General features: G+C 43.1%; 1 protein-coding gene across 1 annotated transcript in view; it reads right to left on the minus strand.

The window, feature by feature from the left end:
* PELI1 (pellino E3 ubiquitin protein ligase 1) overlaps positions 1-22291 on the minus strand; it is a 259696-nt gene extending 237405 nt beyond the window's left edge. Inside the window, exon 1 of the mRNA XM_044055562.1 lies at positions 22119-22291. Within this exon, the coding sequence (XP_043911497.1) occupies positions 22119-22186 (68 nt within the window). The 5' untranslated portion in view covers positions 22187-22291. The remainder of the gene's footprint in view (positions 1-22118) is intronic.
* Between the last annotated feature and the right edge of the window lie 1128 nt (positions 22292-23419).

Below are 23419 nucleotides of genomic sequence, written 5' to 3' on the forward strand. Positions count from 1 at the left end.
TTTTGAAAGTCGGTTATGCCAAGAGTCGGGCTTTAGAAGTAGACCCATCTGCCCATGCCACGCCCCCTTCTTCCAGGCCTAGGGAGTTGTATTCTGTGGATGAAGACTTGGATTCTGGAAAGGAATCCCAGTTTTTTTCTTCCTCTGAACCATAGTACAGAAGGAAATTAATTTAGGAAGAGGATTCTTAGAGTCCAGACTCCCCCCTTGGAAGACTTCTCCTTTGGGAATACTACTGCCTGCATGATGGGAGTATTTTTAAGTGGGAATGTTCCCAGATATTATGAGATGCTATAAATAGAGTCTACCAAACCATCAGCTGTCCCTCCTGTTTTAGCGCCCTTTTGGAGACCTTTTCTGCTGCCACTGTAGCTCCCAATACTCACTCTCCAGCATCTTAGAAACCCAACTGGTTCTACAAGGCTCCCGAGGACTATTTTGCATAAGTGCCCTTATGCAGACTCTTCAGTGGTCTCAGTTATTTACGGAAAACTTTCTAAGTTGTTGCCATCTACTAAGCTCTTTCCTTCTAAGGATAGTCAAACCATGAAAAGGTTGAGCAAGAAATTTTATACTGCTGCCACACTGTCTTTTAGGGATAGTAATTACCAGACCCATATAACCCTGTAGGTTTTGTTTTTACCCTCCTTTCCAGGGTATCCAAGATGGTACCTGACCTTCCAGATTCTGATCTGAAGGCTTCTGCTCTTTCCCTGCTGCGGTCCACTTCTCAGGTTGTCTGTCACTTGATAAAATGCAGCTATGATACAGCTAAATGCCTCTTCCTAGGGCTGCTGCCTTTGGTTCAGTGATTAGGAGTTTTTCTTGGCCATGTCTTCAGACTTTACCCGATAATATTAAGGCCAAGCATTTGAATTTCCCTCTAGATAACAAAAGATATTTTTGGGACTGCTGCTGCCGACATAAGTACCTCCAGGATAACAGTAAGGCCTTGAAGGAACTCAAAATTTATTTTCTAGTCTCCCCTTTCCCCAAATTTCAGAGGGATTATCCTTCTAAGTCTGCCTTTGCTTGTAGACCGACTCAATCTCCTCTGAAAGGCAAGAAGGATTCTAGATATGTTCCTCCTGTTAAATCTACTCAGACTCCTTCATCCCATCCCAGAAGCCTTCTTTTCAGGATAAGCCTAATCCCTTCCCCTTGGTCTGGTCACATCATCTCTCCGCCTTTATCTCTTCCCAACTAGTATCAGATCACCTCAGACTCTTAGGTCTTGTCTATTATCCATCAGGCATATTTTATGGTTTGGAAATCCCTTCCCTCCTTTTTCAGGCATTCCTCAACCTCAAGAACAGCTTCCTCATTTTCCAGATATTCTGCAATACTGTTGGATCAGGGCATCATTTAGCTCGTTCCGCCCACCTAGGTGGGAAGAGGTTTTATTCCAGAATGCTTTTGGTTCCTCAAAGGGAGTGTATGGAGGCCAGTGTTTCTCTTCTCAACAACTTTCTCAAGATTCCTTCTTTCTGGAGGTTGTCTCTTCAAACCTTGTTTCCTCTTCCACAAGCTTTTTTGGTTTCTCTAGACTTAAGGATGTATACCTTCACATCCCCATTGATTCTCTGTCCAGGAAATGTATACATTTTTGATTCGTTCTTGTATTTTCAGGTCTCTGTTTTGCCCTTTAAGCCTTTCTACTACCCCCAAAGGTATTCACCAAATGCAAAAGACAAAAAAAAAAAAAAGAGGTCACTGGAACCACAACAAGCATTTATTTCAGATACAAATACAAGTTAAAAGCTTTCGTCCTAGAGGCTTCCTCAGGCGTTAAACACTAACAAGATTAAGGAAGCTTATATACTTAATCACAGGACATATTAATTGTTTATATATTAAGTTATACTGAAAACTGAACAATCAGAAATAAACTGGATAATTAGGCTTAAAGGCCATATACTATCAGGTTTGAATGATGTCCCTTTAAAACCTCTGCTGAAACACAAGCATAATTGTGTTTATTTGCATAATTAATGTCATGTGATTGTTCTTAAGTATACAAGCTATCTTAATCTTGTTTTTAGTGTTTAATGCCTGAGGAAGCCTCTAGAGCAAATGTTTTAACTTGCATTTGTACTAGAAGTAAATGCTTGTCTTGGTTCTAGTGACTTTTTTTTTTGTTGCATGTTACTATTGTGAAGTCAACTGGATTTGTTGATGGTCTATTCACTTGTTTTGTGTGGTATTGGCCAAATGCATCACCCCTGTCATTGCTTTATCTAGAACTGCTAATTCAAGCTCCTTCTCCCTGCAGTATGTTGCAGAACATCCAGTTTACCATTTGTCTTTTGCAAAGTCTGGGGTTCACCATAAACCTCCAGCAAATCGGTTTTGATGCCTTTCCAACATCATGTTTTCCTTGGGTGCAGTCTTCAGATTGGTCCCATGCTGAATCTCTCCCTGCTCCCAAGGTTCTATTTCCAACAATTATCAGTCTTCTTCCTTTGTTGTCTCTCATGGCCAGGGAATTTTTCAGGATTCTGGGATTTATGGCCTCCACTATTCATGCTCCCTCTCACCAGGCTCCATACAAGGAAATTTCAATGGTAGCTTAAACTGGTGTGGAATCAATGTTGCCACCTCCTAGAGTTCCCTGTTCCTTTTCTTCCCTGTCTCAAACTCTGGCTTCAATGGTGGGTTCGTCAACTCTCTCCAAATCCTTGGCTTCCCCTTCAAGGCTCTGATTCTCTCTCAGGAGCTGTTCATGGATACATCAGACTTGGGGTGTTGAGTTTCTTGTAGCCCCCTAAAGGTCAGGGTCTCTGGCCTCCTCATCAGAGGTCAGACCATATTATTAACATAAGAAAGGAGGACTCTGCTTCTGGCACTGCGATATTTTCATCCCGGGTCCCTCAAAGTCTTCACAGATAATACCACTGTGATATGGTGTGTCAACAAGCAAGGGGTACAGAGGTACTAATACCTTTGCAAACTAGCTCTTCAGGTCTGGGATCTAGCTATCCAGCATCAAGCAACTCTTCATGCGGATTACATTCCCTCAGAGCATAATCTTGTGGCAGACTGTTTGATGAGGTCCAGAACATAGGCTCAAGAATGGAAGCTTCATAGAGATGTGTTCTTGGACATAGTCCACAGGTGGGGTATTTCTTGGGTAGATCGTTTTGCTTCTTCACTGAGCAGACAGCTCTCTCTATTCTGTTTGAGTCCCAAGTTCACCGACTTGTAAAGTGGACGCCCTGCCTTTTCTTTGGAAGGAAATGTTTCTGTATGCTTTCCCCCCTCCTCTGTTGCCACGAGTTCTGCACAGGATCTGACAGGACTCTCCCAAAACCTTGGTGGCAATTCCCTTTTGGCTCAGACAGCATTGATTCCCACTTCTTTCTCACTTGGCCAGGGACAACCACCACAAGTTACCTCACCAGGTGGATCTTCTCACACAAGACAAGAAATCTCATCCATACTCCCTGTCCACTCTTCATATGTTACACTGTGGGTTATAGGGTTTTAAAATTCCTTTTCAGCACCTCTTTTCTGAGGACATATTGAATTCTGCAGAAGACTAAGAAAACTACCACCAGAAAATCATACACATCCAAACGGAAAGAGACTGTCTAATGCCATCTCTTACCATCAGTATCCCCCCATCTGTAGAGGTTCCTCTGGTTTTCTCTTATGTGTGATCTGCTCCATACTGGATTGGCATATTCATCTGTTAAAGCTCACCTATCAGCAATTTATGCTCATCTGCCACATCCTTGAGGGTGCTGCTTTGTCCTCTGTTCATACCTGCACTAAGCATTACAACTTGTATGCCATTTCCAAGGCCAGGGCTATGTTGCATGGGTTTGTAACATGGCACTAGTCTTCCTCCTCCCACAACTTTCGCTCCTGTTCTCTTCCCTTATGAAATGAATACTGCAACAGTGATATGGAAGAACAAAGTAGAGTTGTGTAAAATCTTACCATAACAGTAGCTGTCCTTTTCTACACTGCTGCAGTATACAGTCCTGCCCTTCTTCCCCTTTTGTTCTAGCTCTTGCTTTGTAGTTTTGTTGCCTTCCTGCCCTGCAGGATCCTTACTCCTTTCTTTCTACCTTATTTTTCTTCTGGATGTACACGTTCTCCGTTGCCCCCGAGGATATTTAGTTCCTCCTGGGGCTTTTCAGTTCAGAGTTGTTTGTGCCCGTACACATCCTTATTGCCCTACACCTTTTGCATGGAGCTATGATGTATGGTGCCTATAAGAACTAAAGACTTTGGTATACTGGCCAAACTGGTTATTCTTGGCAGGAAATGCCTTATGTAAAGCATACTGCAACAGTGAAGAGAAGGACATCGACTGTTATGCTAAGCTTTTACACATAGTGTTTGAAAGATGGTTTGTTTGTAACAGATTTTAGATCTGATGAAGTGCCCGTTTAGAAAGGCGCAGAAGTGCTTATCCATATTTTAGCTTTGCTTTTATGGTTTTATTTCCCTTCTTTGAATAAAACCTATGATTGTATACATCAACTGCTGTGCTTGACTGTTTGGATTTACTTTTCTTTTACCTTTTCTTAATTAACCAGTCTTAAATCAGAGTCTGCATTTTTCTCTACATTCTACTTGAGAACTCCCCACAGATGGATCAAATCTTGAAGACCCCCCCCCCCATCTAGTTTCCATTTGTGAGGGTCTGCCTTGGTCCTGCTCAGCTCATCTGCCACACAATTTTGCTCTGACGCAATGCAAAATGCATGCACAGCGAGACTGTACTGTGAACCAATATCCCAAACTAACTGCAAAGGTCTGCAAAGGGGGTACAACCGGAGTTGCATATGTCCTTGGTGTGCCACAGCCCCTCTGAAAATGCTCTCTAAGCAAAGTCCAACGCATCTGTGGTGATTGCCTGCTTTGGAACAGAGGAGACCTGGGATTTAAGGATATCTGTTGCCTCCACCAAAAAAATCTCTCTTCTAAAAAAACCCAGCACTGGGATCTGAGAAGATAAAGGGTGTTGATGCTGGGAACAAAAACTTCAAATACCACTGCATCTTTCTTATGTGGAGTCTTGCCAGGGGTTATAATGAGAATCACAGCTGCCACGAGACCTAATATCCTGGGGTATTCCCTACACAGTGACCCAAGTCAGAGTGGAAGTCTTTAGAAAAAGATATAAATAAAGATCTATTTTTCCTGTGGAAGAAAAAAACTTAGCTTCTTCCAAGAACACAGTCCTTTATGAGGGAGTCACAGACAACTTTGGAATGTTCTCTTGGAATCCCAGCTTGTACAAAATATCTCTCACCCAAAGGGGTGAGAGAGAGAAAGAAAGAGAGAGAGAAAAAGATAGAAAGAAAGACAAAGAAAGAAAGAGACACAAAGACAGAAAGAAAGAGAGACAAAGACAGAAAGAAAGAGAGACAAAGACAGAAAGAAAGACACAAAGACAGAAAGAAAGAGACACAAAGACAGAAAGAAAGAGACACAAAGACAGAATGAAAGAGACACAAAGACAGAATGAAAGAGACACAAAGACAGAAAGAAAGAGATTCTTGACTCTGCAAAGAAAAACAAGTTGTCTAAATATAGGGAAAAAATGTGGATAGCCTGCAATGAACTGTAACTGGAGTTAGATAATTCTTGGTGCAATGGATAGTCCAAACGGTAAGGCAGAGAGCTGACATGATTCAGACACACAAGACCTTAGAAACACCTAAAGTCTGAATGAAGAGGCATGTGATGTGATAAGCATCTTCTACGTCTAGTGTTACCAGGCAACTTGAAAAGAAGAGGTAAAAGGTTAAGTGACGACATTTTGAATTTAGACCATTATCACAAACAGGTTTAGGAAAAGAAAGATCCAGATCTGGTCTCCAAGCATTTCCTTCTTTGGCACTAAGAACAACCTTGAATAAAACCCATTCCCCACTGGGAAAGAGGAACTGGTTCTTTCACTCATTGGGACAGCACGTGATGAACAGGTGAAAAAATTCTAATCTGCAGGATGAAGGACATCCTGGAAAGAAGGAATTTCTTCTCATTTACATCTGTGAGCTTGATGAATGTTTCAGACAAATGAGTTCTGAAAATTAATCTGTTGCCAAAGACAAAAATGGAGATTCAGATTTTGGAACCTCCTTGTCACTTCTTAAACATCTGTTTACCTGAATCCTGATGAGACTTTTTTTTTTTTTTGCCAAAACTGTACGAGAAGAAAAAACCCTTGGACAATTTGGAAAATGGAGGACTGAAAAATCTCAATTCCCTGGATCAGCCTATCCCTTTCATCACACTTTTTGAACATCTCTGCAGCAGCAGGGCCATAAATCTCTACCTAAGGAAGAAATTAAAAATCACATTTTTTTTTACATCACCTGGGAGGTTCCAAGAGTACAGCCAAACAAACCCCCTTAAAACAGTACCAGCAGCCCTGGAAGAAGTCATCAGACATGCACACACTGCAAATAAGGAGTACAGACCTAGAAGAAATTAAATAATTTAAAGCAGATTTTTCTGCACAAGAAACTGTAGATAAAACATTCCTTATACTTTCACAAGATGTCTGAACAAATTTTAACTAAGCAGCCTGACAATTTAAAATTCTGGGGGGGGAAAAAAAAAAAAAAAGCAAAGTGGCAAAAGTACACCCCCCCCCCAAACCCAGCAATAGCTTTCCCATCCTTACTAGAAAGAGTAGGACTGGAATTAAGTTAGCAGCAGTGGCATCAACTAAAGCTACAACTGCTATGTATGGTTTGGGAACAGTGTACACAAAATTTAAGAGACTGAGGAACTTTATACACATTATTTGTCTTTTTAGGGACAGCTGGCTAACTATCAAGAAACTGCTGGTGGTAAGGCACACATCCTCTAAAGCAGACAGGACAGGACAAATTGATGTGGGTTCTGGAAAATCCTTCTGTAACAATTCACAGTACTTTCTGAGGGACTGTTAACCTCAGTGTCATTCCACCAAAAACAATGGGACATTCTAGCAATAGTCTCAGTGAAAGAGACCTCCCCCAAACAGGGAAAATCAGAAACTGAGCTATCCTCAGTCCTAAGAGTCTGAATCAGAAATCTGAGGACAAAACCCTGAATCCAGCCCTGCATCTTCCTGTTCAGATTCAGAATCTCGAGTCTCTTCACAGGTCTCTCTCCTTTGACTAGAAACTATTATACAAGAAAGGTCAACAGGCCGATTCAAACCCTGAGCCAGTCCCAGTAATCTATTCCATCAAAAGAAATATAAGGAGTAGATACAGGCTTGTTTTCTATTTCTTTTGAACATGAAAAAAAAAAACGAAGCCAACCATGTTACTAATGGGAGCTGGTGTTTCCCCAGGAATGGACACAATGTTCTGATAGAACAGGGAAACCTTCCATGTTCCCTCTCCCAGGACCAACAACAGCGGCTCTTCCCTTGACCACTGAGGAGACTCCAATAGCCACAGAAAATGTGGCTAACCCCTGGTTCACAGTGGCCAAGTGCTAAACCAGAGGGATCTGGGGTAGAAAAGGAGTGGTCCAAGATGCAATAAATGGCCACAGCAGAATCGCCTACCTGCAACTGAGGCAAACTGATAGGCTGCTGTAATGACAAAGGCAGTTTTGTTTACTCTTCATGTTGGAAGGACTGACAGTGGGACACGCAAATTTATTCCATGGTCAAGTCCAAAACTGTGCCTCATTCCCAGAAAAGAATTGCAGAAAATGCTGTTAAAAAGTACCAGTCCACAAAATTGACTTTAACAGAAAAGCAGAGTAAAAATCACTTTCAAACACTATGAAAGCCCCACAAGGGAAAATTAAATATGGTTTCTCCACAGAAAATATATTATCACCATTTTTACAGACAGAAAACACGAGTGCTCCAATTAAAGTTACATTACAGTCTTGAGACAGTCCATTAAAATGCAACACTCCTAAGCTTTAAATAACCTTCTTGAAGTATGTGCGTTTCACATACAAACTTTCACTGTCTCCTTGGGAAGAGTCAACAGAAAATCATTCAGGTAATTTCAAAATCCTTTCGGGAGTCTGTACAGGAAATTTACACCTCGTGAGTGATACGGCGGGGGTTACCACAAAATGGATGGCTGAGAGCAGTAATGAGGAAAGTGCAATTACCACAATGAGATCTAGTGATCCCAAGCAGCATTCTTCGAGTCTGAAAACTCCTTGAAGAGGAAAAATAAATGGTCATTGTGACATACTCCTGTACACCTGACACCTGGTACGCAGACAACAGCCCACTCTTCTGATAAACCACTGTCAGGAAGGGAGGTGGTAGAGCCAATACCTGGGAAAATAATATTTGCTGAACTGACACTGGGGAAGTAGACTAGATTAAGACAGACACCTGGACATTTGGTGTCAGCTGTACCAATGCCTGTCATAAGTGCATGTTCAAGTTTGCCTGGAGCAAAAACAGCAAGCACTAGGAAGGCCAGGGTTTGCAAGGTAACTGGGAAAACGGGTGTCTGGTCTAGTGGCAATGAACAGAAAAAGGCAGCAATAGAACACTACAGAAGAATCCCTTCATCCCAAGACTAATCGACAGCAAGGGAGTCGTAGAACGAGTCCAAGCTTCAACACGTTTGATTGCAACCACCAAAATAACAGGGGAGGTTTCTAAAGCACACCTAACAGTAAGTGGTAACAGAACAGGAGACCATGGAAGGTGGCACAAGGAGTCTGAATCCTGCACAGTCCCCAGAGGACACAAATACAATTATGAGGACACTGACACATTGCATGGTGACTCAGCAACCACCAACTCTGGCTGACAGGACCTATGGCATACAAAGACTCTACTGTAGTACAAATGCCTTTCCGCAGAAAATAGCCAAAGACCAACAATGATCTAGGACCCCTGAAAACCACAGGAGAGAGACAGTGCACTAGGAAATCTGAGGGCTTATGAAAGCCACAAATGAATGCATACTAAGACAGGAGGGGCTCAGAACATCTACGTATGCCATCAGATTTGCCTCTCAAAAAATGCTATAATATTTTAAAATGGAACTCTTGGAATGATGTGAGAAAAGTGATAGTTATGTTTGGTACAGCAGTACAAACATTAGAAAATCTCTTCCTGGCCTGAAGAGAGGAGACCACCTCAGAGAGCAAAACAAAATTTTTTTTTTTTTTTTTTACACATTAGTTAAACAGTACTTTGTCACATCACTGAAGTGGTCAGATTAAGCAATGGAAGGTAGTGGAATGTGGTCCCAAACAGTAAAGCACTCGGTGTTCTTGTTGGAGAAAGCTTTTCACAGGGAAATGCCAAGTCAAGGGGAAATGGGACAGCCTAGGCCTAATGAAATGGAGGAGGTGGACAGTGAAACAAGAAAAAAAAAAAAAAAAAAGACACTGCAACATGGGAAATGACAAAGAAAAAAATGAATACATTTGTACTTGCAAGCCACCCAAACATAAAACTTAAACATTAAAGCTGAAAAGCAACCTAGAGCCTAGTGCACTGTGCAAGTGAAGTTAAAGCTTGCAATCTGTGCAAGTTTTGTCTACTGAGTGGTTTTGTGTCTGTAACATTTAGTCCAAAGCGTTAAAGAAGATGGGCCTCCATCACATTTAATTTCATTTTGGTTATTAAACTGACCTGCTAGTATGCAGAAAGAAATCCAAAAACACTATGATTTAGTTACCAACACATCAACATACTTCAAATACACCAAGCAGTGAGATATGACCAAGTATGGCGAAAGAAAAACAAAGCCTCAAAAGAGAATTTCTGTAGAGAATGCAGTCAGTCTGTACATATGTATACACCACTCAAATACATAGACTAGACACACAAGCGGAATTTAATATAGTTTCTTCAAAGTTGTGGTGTCAGTATATCAAGAAAATAATATTCCCAGCACTAAACTTTATTTCACAAAGTGATCACAATTTGCTAGGATCCTCCGCATCCTTTCATACAGCCATAGTCAGCAGTTACGCAGCTAACCATTCCTACACTTGATTTACATACAATCCCTTACACTTTACACGGAAAGTACAGTTGTGTACCTACCATAAATGTAGATGTTTGAGTGTATTCACTGTTGCAGTCATTACACTTGGGTTATCCTGCTGGCAGGCTACCCGCAGTCGGCCTGAATTCCAAAGTCTAGGTCCAGCGTCAGTTGCTGTCACCTCTTCCCTGACGTCAGTGCGCCAGGGGGATAATAGATGCAGCCAACGCCATTTTCTTCAGTTTTTCTTGCCCCAGGTGTCAGGTGCCCCCAAAAGGGTAGGCTAAAAATTTATGCCAATAAGTATGCATGCAAAAACAAACAATTCCTTCATCCACAAGCAAATACACCACATAGGTTGTATAGGATAGAGAAGTACAGAAAAGTCCCAGCAATGAGAAGGGGGATGGTGGGTGGGTAACCTGGACTGCAACAGTGAATACACTCGAACATCTACATTTATGGTAGGTACCCAACTGTACTATGTTCATCGTGTTTCACTGTTGCAGTCATTAGACTTGGGTTGAATCCCAAAGCTGAGGTAGGGAGACTGGGCCTAAATAGGATTAGGAGAGGCTATAAGGCCCTGCAAAACTGCAGTGGCAAAGCCTGCTCTGGATTTAGAGTAGAGAGGTAAATGGTAGTGCTTTGTGGAAGTGTGCACTGAACTCCAAGTTGCAGCCTCCAAAATGTCTTTGGTTGGTACCCCTCTGAGGAAGGCTGCTGAAGTGGCTGCTGCTCTGGTAGAATGTGGCCTAATGTCCTTAGGAATTGATTTGCCATGCTGTGAATAACAGAATTGAATGTAGTGGCCTATCCATTTTGAAATAGTCTGCTTTGAGATAGGCTTTCCTTGTGATCCTGCAGCATATGCCACTAAAAGTTGCTCAGTCTTTCTGAAAGCTTTAGTTCTGTTCAAGTAGAAGCGTAGCTGTCTGTGTATGTCCAAAGAATGCAGGAGTCTCACCCTTATTCTGTGGGGTTGGATAAAAAGTTGGCAAATGAATGGTTTGGATAAGGGCCACACTGGACACTACCTTAGGCATAAATGTAGGGTTAGTCCTCAGAGAAACCCTGTCTGGATGGAAAATGATGAAAGGTTCCACATCCATGAGAGCCTGTAACTCTGAAACTAGTCTTGCAGAGGTTATTGCTAGGAGCAGAGCTGTTTTCCAAGATAAGAATTTTATTTCAGCTGTATTGGCTGTCTCAAAAGGCGGCAGTGCAAGTTTCTACAAGGCATAGTTGAGATCCCATGTAGGTACTGGTGCTCTCCTTGGAGGTCTTATGTTTTTGACCCCTCTGAGGTATTGCCTTAGTAATGGGTGAGAAAAAAATAGGTGGTTCCATATTGTAATGAGCTAAAATGGCAGAGGCATGGATTTTAATTGATGAGAAGGAAAGGCCTTTGTCCAGCATCTCAGTTAGGTATTGTAAAATCTGAGAAATATTTGGTACCAGCGTGTCAATTCCTTGTGCCTGGTTCCAAGCGCAGAATCTCTTCCATTTTTCTGCACAAGATTTTCTGGTACTTGGCCTCCTGGCCTCCAAAATAACATCCATCACTGCTTTAGAGAGAGGTGTGTTCTAAATGGCTATATTATTCGCCATGCTGCCAGATTTAGGGTCTTGAGTTGGCTGTGCAGGATCTGATTGTTTCGTTGGGTCAGCAAATGAGGAATCAGAGGCAATGTCCAGGCTGAGCCCAAGCTCTTTAGGATTGGGTACCAGTGCTGGTGGGGCCAGTCTTGGGCAATCAGAATAATTTTTGTCTTCTCTTGTCTGACCTTTAGGAGTACCTTGGGAAGGAGAGCTGGAGGAGGAAAGGCGTATACTGTTATGGCTTTCCAGCTGAATGATAGAGCATCCACTTTCCATGCTTGCTTGTGATAAGTCCTTGTGCAGAATTTCTGTAGTTGGTAGTTGGTGAGGGGAGGCAAAAAGATCTATGTCTGGGCATCCCCATTTCATTGTTATCATGCTGAAGACTTGTGGATCCAGTTTCCACTCGTGGGGATCCGTAATGTTTCTGCTTAGTTCGTCTGCCAGAGTATTTTTCTTTCCCGACAGGAATTGTGCTTGAAAATGTACTTGATAAGTCAATGCTGTGTCCCAGAAAGTCATGGCTTGTCTGCAGAGGGGGTAGGAATGTGTGCCACCCTGCTTGTTTATGTACCAAATGACTGTAGTATTGTCCGTCCTTATCAGTTGTTGTCCTGGATGAAGAAAGTCCTTGAAAGCTGTCAGGGCATTTTGAACAGCTAGCATCTCTTTTTGATTGATATGAAGATGCATTTGGCTTGAGAGTCATGTGCCCTGAATACATTTTCCTGCCATGTGTGCCCCCCCCCCCCCCCCCAGGCATAATCTGAAGCATCTGTTATTGACTGCCTGGCTGTGGGTAGGTTGAATGGCTGTCCCTTGTTTAGGGGACAGGACTGTGCCCACCACCGAAACTCCGGCTGAAGGCAAAGAATGAGGGTAATCACAGTTTCCAGGCTGTGGCAATGTTGAATCCAAACACTTTTTAGATACCATTGTAGTTTCCACATATGCAGTCTGGCATATGGAATTAGCAGGATGCCATGAAGCCCAAGGCCTGCAGACTTTTTCTTGCAGATAACTGGGTCTTTGTTGCCAACATTGTGAAGTAAGAAGTCAGTTGCCTGTGTTTGTCTGGCGTGAGATAAGCCATCTGGGCAGTTGTATTTAAGCCTACACCCAGGATTATCATCTCTTGAGAGGGTACTAATTTTGATTTCTTTTCGTTTACTGTGTACCCTAGGCATATCAATAATCTTTTTACAAACGCCAGGTGTTCTAGTAGAATGTCCTTGTTCTCTGCTTGAATTAGGCAATCGTCTAAGTAAGGATATATTTGAATTCCTCTTTGTCTGCAATATGCAATTACTGGTGCCAGGCAGAATATTGGTAGTGCATTGAGCCAGCTATGAATCTGAGGTGTCTTCTGCAAGATTGTCTGATTGGCACATGCAGGTATGCCTCTCAAGTCCAAAGTTACAAGCCAAGCCTTTTTGCCCAGCATGGGCAGGAGATGCTGCAAACTCAACATTTTGAATTTTGGAATGTCCAGAAATGTATTTAGAATAGACAGGTCCAGTATTGGTCTCCAGGCTTTGTCCTTTCGGGGTACCAAGAAAAGTCTTGAGTAAAATCCTTGTCCCTGCTCTTGCTGTGGTACTGGCTGAATGGCCCTCATGTCCATGAGGGATGAAACTGGTTTTTGTGCCTCTGCCCATTGATTGTGTGGCAGGTCTGGCATACCTTTTGCCCTTGGCAGGGTGTGAAAATGGAACCTGTAGCCCTGGGACACTATATTCAAGACACATTTGTCCTGGATGATCATGTGCCAGTTTTGAGTAAAAAGAGCTAGTTTTCCGCCTAACGGGGCTGCCAAAAGACAAGTGCTTGATGCTGGCAGAGGGAAGTCATTGGGACCATTTCCTGTATGGCTGTGATTTGTCTTCTCCACTTTTGGAGGTAGAAGCGCCCCACTGTTTAGGCCTGTATGAGCCCTGGGGTTGGGATCTGCCTCTAGGGCATCTGTATCTGCCTTTGTGGTCTGTGATACTGGAAAGGACCAATTCTTTGTAGGTCAGTTCCTGCTAAATCTGGGTGGCTGTACCTGTAAGAAATCATTTACTGTTTGCACGGATTTCGCTTTGTCCTCCATTTTCTTCAACACCTCCTCTGCTTTAACACCAAATAAAGTATCATGCTGTAATGGAGCTTCTAGTAATTTTGCCTTAACATGATCAGGTAGAATCCGTTCCTTTAACCAAGCATGTCTTCTAATGACAGAACCCGTAAAGTACAGTTTTGTACCTACCATAAATGTAGATGTCCGAACTGGATAGCATCTGCAGTCATAACAAGTGGGTTGTCCTGTCGTCAGGCAGCCCTGCAGTCGGCCGGATTCCAAAGTCCGGGTCCGGCTTCGGCTGATGTCGCACTTCACCCGACGTCATCTCTGTTGGTCTTCAGGTATATAAGCATCAGCCGACGCCATTTTCCTCAGTGTTTCTTGCCCCAGATGCCAGTAGCCCTCTTGCAGGCTAAAATTTGGATAGATGCCAATGTTTCCAAATAGATAGAGGTAAACACAACCATAAGCATATATGTACATATATACAAACAAATACACCATAAAGACTCCCCAACAGCTAGCTATTAGGAGGGTAAACACCCTAGGAGTACCACAGAGGGAAGGAGGAGGGTAATCCTGACTGCAGATGCTATCCAGTTCGGACATCTACATTTATGGTAGGTACAAAACTGTACTATGTCCTTCATGGATGCATCTGCAGTCATAACAAGTGGGTAGAATACCATAGCCAACTAGGCGAGGAGGATAAAGTAGATTATGGTGTGTTTAGGATCCCTTGCAGTACAGCAGTGGCAAACCCTGCTCGGGATCTGGAATATAGAGGCAAATTATAATGCTTGGCAAATGTATGCACGGAGGTCCAAGTAGCCGCCTCAATAATGTCTTTGGTTGCCACTCCTCGTAAGAAGGCTGTGGTAGTGGCTGTTGCCCTTGTAGAATGAGGTCTTATGTTTTGTGGAATTGGTTTTCCATGGAAGGAGTAACAGTATCGTATGCAATTTCCTATCCATTTGGAGATTGTCTGTTTGGAAATAGCTTTTCCTTCCCTTCCTGTTGCATAGGCTACAAAAAGTTGGTCAGTCTTTCTGCTATTTTTGTTCTGTCCAAGTAGTAGCGTAGCTGTCTATGTACATCCAAGGTATGCAGTATTCTTTCCCCTCTGTTTTGTGGGTTGGGAAAGAAGGTAGGTAGGTGGATTGCCTGGTTTAAAGACACTCTGGATACCACCTTGGGCATAAATGTAGGATTAGTCCTCATGGACACTCTATCTTGGTGGAAGATTAGGAAGGGTTGCACTGCCATTAAGGCCTGAAGTTCTGAAACCCTCCTTGCTGAAGTAATTGCTAGCAGGAAAGCAGTTTTCCATGACAGGTGTTGTAGGTCTGCTGTTGCTGCTGGTTCAAAGGGTGATAGTGTCAACTTTTCTAGCACAAAGTTTAAATCCCAAGCTGGTAATGGTGGTTTCCTTGGAGGTTTTACATTCTTGATTCCTCTGAGGAACTGCCTGAGCAAAGGGTGCTAAAAACAGGTGGATCAAAGCTGTATTCTGCTGAAATAGCTGATGCATGTATCTTGATGGAGGAGTAGGACAGGCCTGAATGAAGAAGTTCGCCAGATACTCCAGAATGTTAGGCATATCTATGTTTGACACATCTTTTCCTCTTTCCGCACTCCAAATGACAAACCTTTTCCATTTTCCAGCATAGTTCCTTCTTGTTGAAGGTCTGCGCGCTTCAAGAATAATGTCTTTAACTCTTTGTGAAAGTTCTGGATTAGCTGCTGCTATGTGATGTTCCATGCAGTCAGTTGCAGCATTTTTAGGTTTGGATGTATGATGCTGTAGTTGTTCTGAGTTAACATCAAAGGCATCAGGGGTATTGGCCACATATTGTTCCGAGACATGCTCTTCAGTAGTGGGTACCAGTGTTGTCTTGGCCAGTTTGGAGCTATCAGGATTATCTTTGGACGTTCTTCCTTGATTTTTAGTAGTACCTTGTGTATCAAAGGAAGAGGTGGGAATGCATATGCTGTTAGGCCTTTCCAGTTGATGGAGAGTGAGTCCACTTTCCATGCTAGTGGGTGGAATGTCCTTGTGCAGAATTTTTTGAGCTGGTGATTGAGAGGTGATGCTAATAGGTCTATCTGTGGCATTCCCATTTCTTTGAGATGGTCTTGAAGATGTCCGGGTGCAGCTTCCATTCGTGGGCATCCGAAGTGGTTCTGCTTAATATGTCTGCTAGAGTATTGTCTTTCCCCGGTACAAATATTGCCTGTAACTGAATGTTGTAGCTGAGTGCCAGGGTCCACAGCTCCAAGGTCATTCTGCATAGGAGGTATGAATGAGTGCCTCCCTGTTTGTTGATGTACCACATGACTGTGGTGTTGTCTGTCCTTATCATCAACTGGCCCTCTTTGAGAAATGGTTTGAACTTTTGGATTGCCAGTTTTACTGCCAGCATTTCTTTTAGATTGATGTGCAGGTGAAGTTGATCCTGTGTCCACAATCCTTGCACGCATTTGTCCAGCATGTGGGCCCCATCCTAGGTCTGAAGCGCCTGTTGTGATGGTCTGGCTTGGTTGACATCTGCGAAAGGGTAGGCCTGGGTTTGACTGGCATGCCTGAGCCCACCATAGGAACTCCTGTTTTAAGCATGGAATTAGTGGGATTTCTGTTTCTAGACTGTGTCTGTGTTGGGACCATAAATTCTTTAGGTACCACTGTAGTTTCCTCATATGTAGTCTGGCAAATGGGACCAAGATTATGCATGATGCCATGAAGCCCAAGGCCTGCAGAACTTTTCTTGCTGTTAACTTGTTCAGTTTTGTTAGTGCCAAGAAGTAAAGAGGAAGTTCTTTTGTTTTTCTGTAGTCAGGAATGCCATTTGCTGTACTGTGTCCAATTCACCAAGAATGTCCTTGTTTGGGATGGTATCAGCCTTGACTTTGTAAATTGACTGTGTATCCCAGTCCTTGTAGCAAGTAAATGACCCTTTGTAAATCCGTTGTCAGCTTGCTTTTGTTGTCCCCTTGTAGCAGGCAGTCGTCCAGGTATGGGAAAATTTGAATTCCCTGTAGTCTGCAATGGGCGATTACTGATGCCAGGCATTTTGTGAATACTCTGGGCGCAGTAGATAAGCCAAAGGGCAATGCTGAGAATTGATAGTGCTCTGATCCTGCAAGAAATCTGAGGTATCTTCTGCAGATTGGTCGAATGGGGACGTGCAGGTATGCCTCCTTGAGATCTAGAGCTACCAGCCAAGACTCCTTGCCCAGCATGGGAAGAAGTTGCTGTAGGGTCAGCATTTTGAATTTTGGGACAATGATGTATGTATTTAAGGTGGACAGGTCGAGAATTGGTCTCCAACTTTTTCCTTTCTTGGAACTAGGAATAGTCTGGAATAGAACCCTTTCCTTGTTCTGCTGTTGGCACTCTTTCCACAGCTCTCATGTTTGCTAACTCCATTATCTGGCGTAGAGCCTCTGCTTTTTGATTTGGAGGTAGATTTGGCATTCCTCTTTGACTGGTAAAGTGTGGAAGTGAAACCGTAACCTTGATCTATGGTTTGTAAAATCCACTTGTCTTTTGTTATGTAGTGCCAGTTCTTTGAAAATAAGGTTAACTTTCCGCCTAGAGGAGCTGCTATTTGTTCCCTGGTAGGCGGATTTATGATTAAGTCACTGTGGTTGTGCTGATGTAGTGGCAGTGGCTGTGTCTGTGCCTCTGTTGTTACCTTGCCACTGTCGTCCTCTGTAGGCACCTCCTCTGGATTGGTTTCTGCCTCTGGGACGTCTATTCCTGCCCCTTTGAAATTTTGTGGAGTCAGGAAAGGACCAATTTTTGGCAGGCCAGTTCCTGCTAAACCTTGGGGGTTGAACCTGCAAGAAATCTTTAACAATTTGAACAGATTTTGCCTTCTCTTCTATTTTCTTCATAACCTGCTGGGCAGGTGTACCAAACAAACTTGTCTTGTCCATAGGAGCATCTAGCAACTTAGTTTTAACATGATCCGGTAAAACTTGTTCCTTTAGCCATGCATGCCTTCTTATCACTGTGCCTGTCATGGCTGATCTAAATGAAGCCTCCAGTGCATCATAGCCACATTTTAAGGAATGGTTGCTAACCTGTTGTATGTTATTTACCATCTCTAATACATATTTCTTATCAAGAGATTCATCTGTGGTTAGTTTTTTAGTTAACTGATCGAGCATAAACTCTTGGTATTGTATCATGTGAAACTGACAGTTTAAAGCTCTAGCTGAGAGAGTAGCTGAAGTGTAGACCTTTTACCCCATCTGTCTAATGACCTTGCTTCCCTTTCAGAAGGAATAGGGTTTTTAGCTACGGTTGCGGCTACTGCCTTGGCACCCTGGGATATAGTTTCTGGGTCTGCAAGTGGGGCCTTGTAAAGGTGGTGATGAGTATCTGGCACCCTGTAAAATCTGTCTGGTTTGGCAGGGGCTGGGGTAAAGAATCTGGAGCGGAGCAAACATCATTGAAAGCATCATCCACCACAGAGAGAACAGGAGGTATAGCTAAGGGCCTGTGCTGTGGGAGGTGCAGAAAGGTCCTAAGTCTTTTCTGGAGTCTGAAAAATCCTGTTGCTGCCATTGGAACTGTTCTCGCATGGCATGCAAGGTTTCCCCAAAGGAGAATTCTTCTGGTGGGGAAGCAGCTGGAATGGATTCTTCAGCATCAGAATCTTCAAAATTGGAGAAGGGAGCCTCTGGCTGGTCAGTTATGTCTGATTCATCAGCAGAATCATCAGAAGACACTGGCACAGGGGCTCTGCCCTAGGTCTCTTCTCTGGGGCTGAGAGGCCCTGTCTGGGTGAGATTGAGATCCCCTAATTAAAGAAATTAAATCTTCTGCCAAAGAAAGCATTTGAGAGCTAGAAGAGGGCCTGGATGTGGGGGTTTAACAGGCACTGTTTTAGTAGTTTTGGCTGCTTTAGCCCTGGCGAAGGCCTTAATGGACATGGCTGCTGGAGGCCTAGCAGCACCACGTGCTGGGGTAGAGACATCCAAGGGATGGTGTCTGATAAGTCAACCACCGTAGTGGGTAAAAGTTCTGAGGTCGATTCAAGAGTTGTAGCAGGGGCCTCAGTTGTAAGAATAGGTTCAGCTGTACTTTGATCAGTTTTCTCGGTTTCGCCGAAACCGAGACACTCATGATTTGCTTTACCGTGGTTTCGCCGAAACCGCGGACCGCGAATGTCGGTCTTTATCTTTGCGTTTTTAGTAGATTGGGTAGTCGGAGGATCCGGCGGCATAATGTACGCAAAATCAGAACCGAAAAACTGTTCTGCAAACTCCGACCGGCGCCTAAGCGTTGCGGTTGAAAGAGGCACAGGCGAACAGGCTGCTACGTCGTGGGCTGGGCCTAAACAAGGCAGACAGTAAGAGTGGAAATCTTTATGAGGTATTTGTTTCCCACAGGTTAAACAATTGTTAACTTTTTCTGACATCGGCTGAGGCAAGAAAGAGTCCCCAACGGGTACTTAGCTTTAGAAGTCTTGGTAGTATTCGTAGAAGTAATCTCTGGATCCGACCGACCGGCACTTGCGAACAGCTTCTGCTTCGGGCGCCACGCGGCAAGAAAGACTGAGGAAAATGGCGTCGGCTGATGCTTATATACCCGAAGACCAACAGAGATGACGTCGGGTGAAGTGCGACATCAGCCGAAGCCGGACCCGGACTTTGGAATCCGGCCGACTGCAGGGCTGCCTGACGACAGGACAACCCACTTGTTATGACTGCAGATGCATCCATGAAGGACATCTGCGGCCCTGCAAGAGGCCCCTAGAGAATCAAAACCACATTACAATTTATGCTTTCCCACTTGTTCACAGTTGCATGCAATAAATCCTGCATTTCCTTATTTTCTGCACAATCAGAATTTGCCGACATTTTCAGTTTTAGCAGTGACATTAAGTACTGCTGATATTTAAGCATATGAAATTGACAATTTAAGGCCCTCATAGCCAAAGTAGCAGAAGTGTAAACTTTTTTCCTCCCAATCTGTCTAGTGCCCTAGAATCCCTGTCAGAGGGGATAGGGTTTTTTGCAGTAGAAGCCTTGACCCCTTTGGGACCCTGAGAAATAGTTTCTGGATCAGCAGCAGGGTTTTTATAAAGAAATTTATGTGAGTATGGAACCCGGTAATATCTGTCTGGTTTTAAAGGGGCAGGGGGTAAAGAGTCAGGTGAAAGGGCGGATTCTGAAAATACATCTACAATGTCTAACACAGGTGGAAGAGCAAGTGGCCTGTGTTGAGATAGTGAAAGAAAATCTCCAAGCCTTTTCTTTGAATCTGAGTAGTCTTGGCTCTCCCAGTGGAAGTGCTCCCTCATGGTATGCAGGGTTTCCCCAAAAGAAAAATCCTCAGGAGGAGAGGCTGAAGGAATGGATTCTTCAGCATCAGAATCCTCATAGGTAGGAAGAGAGTATTCCTGCTCAGAAGAGGAATCAGAGGAAATGGAAACCTGATCTGAAGATTCATATTCTGTCTCTTGCCTAGGCCTCTTATCAGGAGGGGGATGGGTACCCCTGATCAAGGTAATTAGGTCTTTGACCATTTTGAGCATCTGTTTTTTAGGCATGGAAGTCTGTCCAGGAGAATGCTGTACTTGTTTCTTTGTCTTTAAAGTTGCTTTAGTCTTTGCTGTACTTGTTTCTTTGTCTTTAAAGTTGCTTTAGTCTTTGCTTTAGAAACTGAAGAAGGCTTTACATATAACTGTGTAGGTCTGAAAACACCCTCAGAAGCAGATGCCTGCTCAGCGGCTCCAGACCCATCTGAGGGAATAGTTTCCGAGTGTCCAATACCTTGAGTATCCAGAGGCCTAACTGGCTCCACGTGGGAATCAGCAGCGGCCTGTGGGTCTGAGGTAGCGGGGGTCAGGGGCTGTGAAAGCGCCTCACTGAGAACTGGCGAACCGGTGACTGGCTTAGTGGAAGCCTCGTCGTCTGTTTTGGATCTCGGATGCCTGTCTTTTTCCTTGCGCTTTTTATAAATTCCGGTCGTCAGTTGTTCTGACGGCATTATATAATTGAATCTTTGGCCAAAGTAATGAAAGGCAAATTTGTACCGACGCTTAGTGCGTTGGTTAAATCTAGCGCAAAACCGACAGCTAGCAACGTTATGATCAGGGCCTAGAAAAGGAATACAGTTAAGAGTGAAAATCCTTATGAGATATTTGCTTCCCACAAGAAATACAATTGTTAACTTTTTCTGACATCGGTCTGGAGCAAGAAAAAGGTTTCCCCAACGGGGTACTTAGCTTTAATGAAGACTTCTGAGATTGTCAAAATCGAATTTCAGATCTGGAGTCTGTCGACCGGCACTTGCAAACTGCTTTTGCTTCAGGCACCGCGCGGCAAGAAAGACTGAAGAAAATGGCATCGGCTGCATCTTTTATACCCCTGGCACACTGACGTCAGGGAAGAGGCGATAGCAACCGACGCCAGACCTAGACTTTGGAATTCAGACCGACTGCGGGTAGCTCGCCAGCAGGATAACCCAAGTGTAATGACTGCAATAGTGAAACACGGTGAACATCTGCATAAATGCCTATGTAGCTGTGGTTCATGCCTAAACACCCAATCAGAAAACCATCAGTTTCCTCTGAAATTGCCATCCTACTGAAAATCCATGCTGTGTTTTTAAAAAATGGACACCACTTTCTCTACGGGTGGTGTCAAACAATATGCCCTTAGTTTTCAGCCCCTTTCCCTATTACCCCTTTAGTAAACAGCCACTATTACCCTGTCCTTGAGTACCATATCGTCTTCCATAATATGCCAAAAAAAGACAGCCAGGGAAAAAAAAAAAAAAAGTCACACTAGCAGTTTTCTTTAGTTTCTTAAGCATTTGGGACAAACCCTACTCTAAGGATTGAGCATTTTCTAGCTAGATTTTCAGAAGTGGGGTTGCTTCATGCAACCTGTTCCACAGACTACTATTACAGTTCTCCCTAGTAAGAGAATATTCTGCAAGCAACTTTCCAATAAAGAAATCCATGCAGTTTACTGCAGTACTCTTCTGTCCAATTAAAAAGCTTCTGGGCATAGTAACTAATCAACATAAAGGGTAGATGATGGGCAGTAGCTTCCCTTACCATGGATTTTCTGAACTGCAGAGAACAAAGCAAATTAGTACTCACATAAGCAGTGTGTCAGGATAACACTAAAAGACATCATTTTCTCACTGGCTACACAGCAGGAACATTAGATTATTAGCCCCCAAACACGAAAAGTCTAATGTACTCTGATGCGCGAGTCTCCTTCCCAAAGCTGTAGACATGAAATAAAACTGGTAGCATGACTACAAAGCACTACGTTAATTTATGCTCTTGCTGCTTTAACACACGCCACTGAGCTTATGGCAGCAACTTCCTCTGCAGTTATCTGGCTCACTGTCGATCAACAAAATATTTTGCTTCATTCCAAGAACAAAACACAAGATCACACTTTCCATAGTAACAAACTTCAGAAACTTGACACACTGCACAGACCTTTAAAAACTTAAAGGCATAAAAACAAAAACATCTTACCCTAATACAATGAGTTCTCCATATTTAATTGGTATTTTGGAGTGGTTTTCTTGGTCTAGGGAGAACATTGACTGGCTAGTCTCATAACACAATTACCAACTTTTAGTCAGGAGTCCCACAGCATCACAATCGTCATTTCCACTAAATTCTGCAAAATCAAAAGATGAATAATTAGAGAAAATCCACAACATGGATGCAAAATCTTGGTCACATTTTTCCTAAAAACCTACAAAAGGTTTCAATTTTTTCAGTTATGTCTACCATGTGTAACTATAAAAACAGGCCAATTCATGGGTGTAAAAATTAAAATTATGGGTACTTACCATAACTCTACATCTGTGAGGAGAGGTCCAACATGAATTACGACTGACACCTCCAGTGTTAGCAAGGTTGCATGTGCTAAGCAATCCTAAGCTACAAATTCCATCCCCAATACCATAACGCCTGCCTTGACACTTGTACAGCAAGCAAAATGTTATACATAATTACACATACATTATACAGTGGATATAAAAAGTTTACACACCCCTGTTGAGATACCAGGTTTTTGCGATATAAAAAACGAGACCACAATAAATCATTTAAAAACTTTTCCCACCTTTAATGTGACCTATAACCCTGTACAATTCAATTGAAAAACAAACAAATTTGTTAGGGAAAAATATAAAAAATAATAAAAAAAAAAAAAAAAAAAACATACAATATGCTGGTTGATAATTTGCTGAAGCACCTTTTCATTTAATTACAGCATTCAGTCTTCTTGGGTAGGAGTTTATCAGCATGGCACATCTGGACTTGGCAATATTTGCCCACTCTTCCTTGTTCATAACCCAGTGACTGCCCATGCTATGGAAAAGACTTCCCATACATGTCACCTAGAGCACCTCACTGGCCCTCTTTCAAGAGAGATCTTGATGAGTGGACGGGAAACAAAAAATTCACCCTGGGGATCACTCCAGTGGCTTTACTCGACAAACGCACTGGGAACCAAGGTCGGGTAGCACAATGTCAGGGTAATCCTACGGGCTAGGCTTGTAAAGGATTCCAGGGCCATTAGCCTAGTGCACACCTATGAACCAAGCTCCAAATCTGTCAGATTGCCAGGGCACCTCTTGTGCACAGCCCTCTTCAGGTCACCCCAGAGATTTTTTATTGGATTTAGGTCTGGGCTCTGGCTGGGTCACTCCAAAACTTAAATTTTCTTCTGGTGAAGCCATTCTTTTGTTGATTTGGATGTATGCTTGGGGTCACTGTCATGTTGAAAGGTGAAATTCCTCTATCTTCAGCTTTCTAGCAGACGC

Source organism: Protopterus annectens, chromosome 1.part2 (assembly GCF_019279795.1).
Source record: "Protopterus annectens isolate FY-2018-M chromosome 1.part2, PAN1.0, whole genome shotgun sequence".
In the NCBI taxonomy this organism is placed as follows: domain Eukaryota; kingdom Metazoa; phylum Chordata; order Ceratodontiformes; family Protopteridae; genus Protopterus; species Protopterus annectens.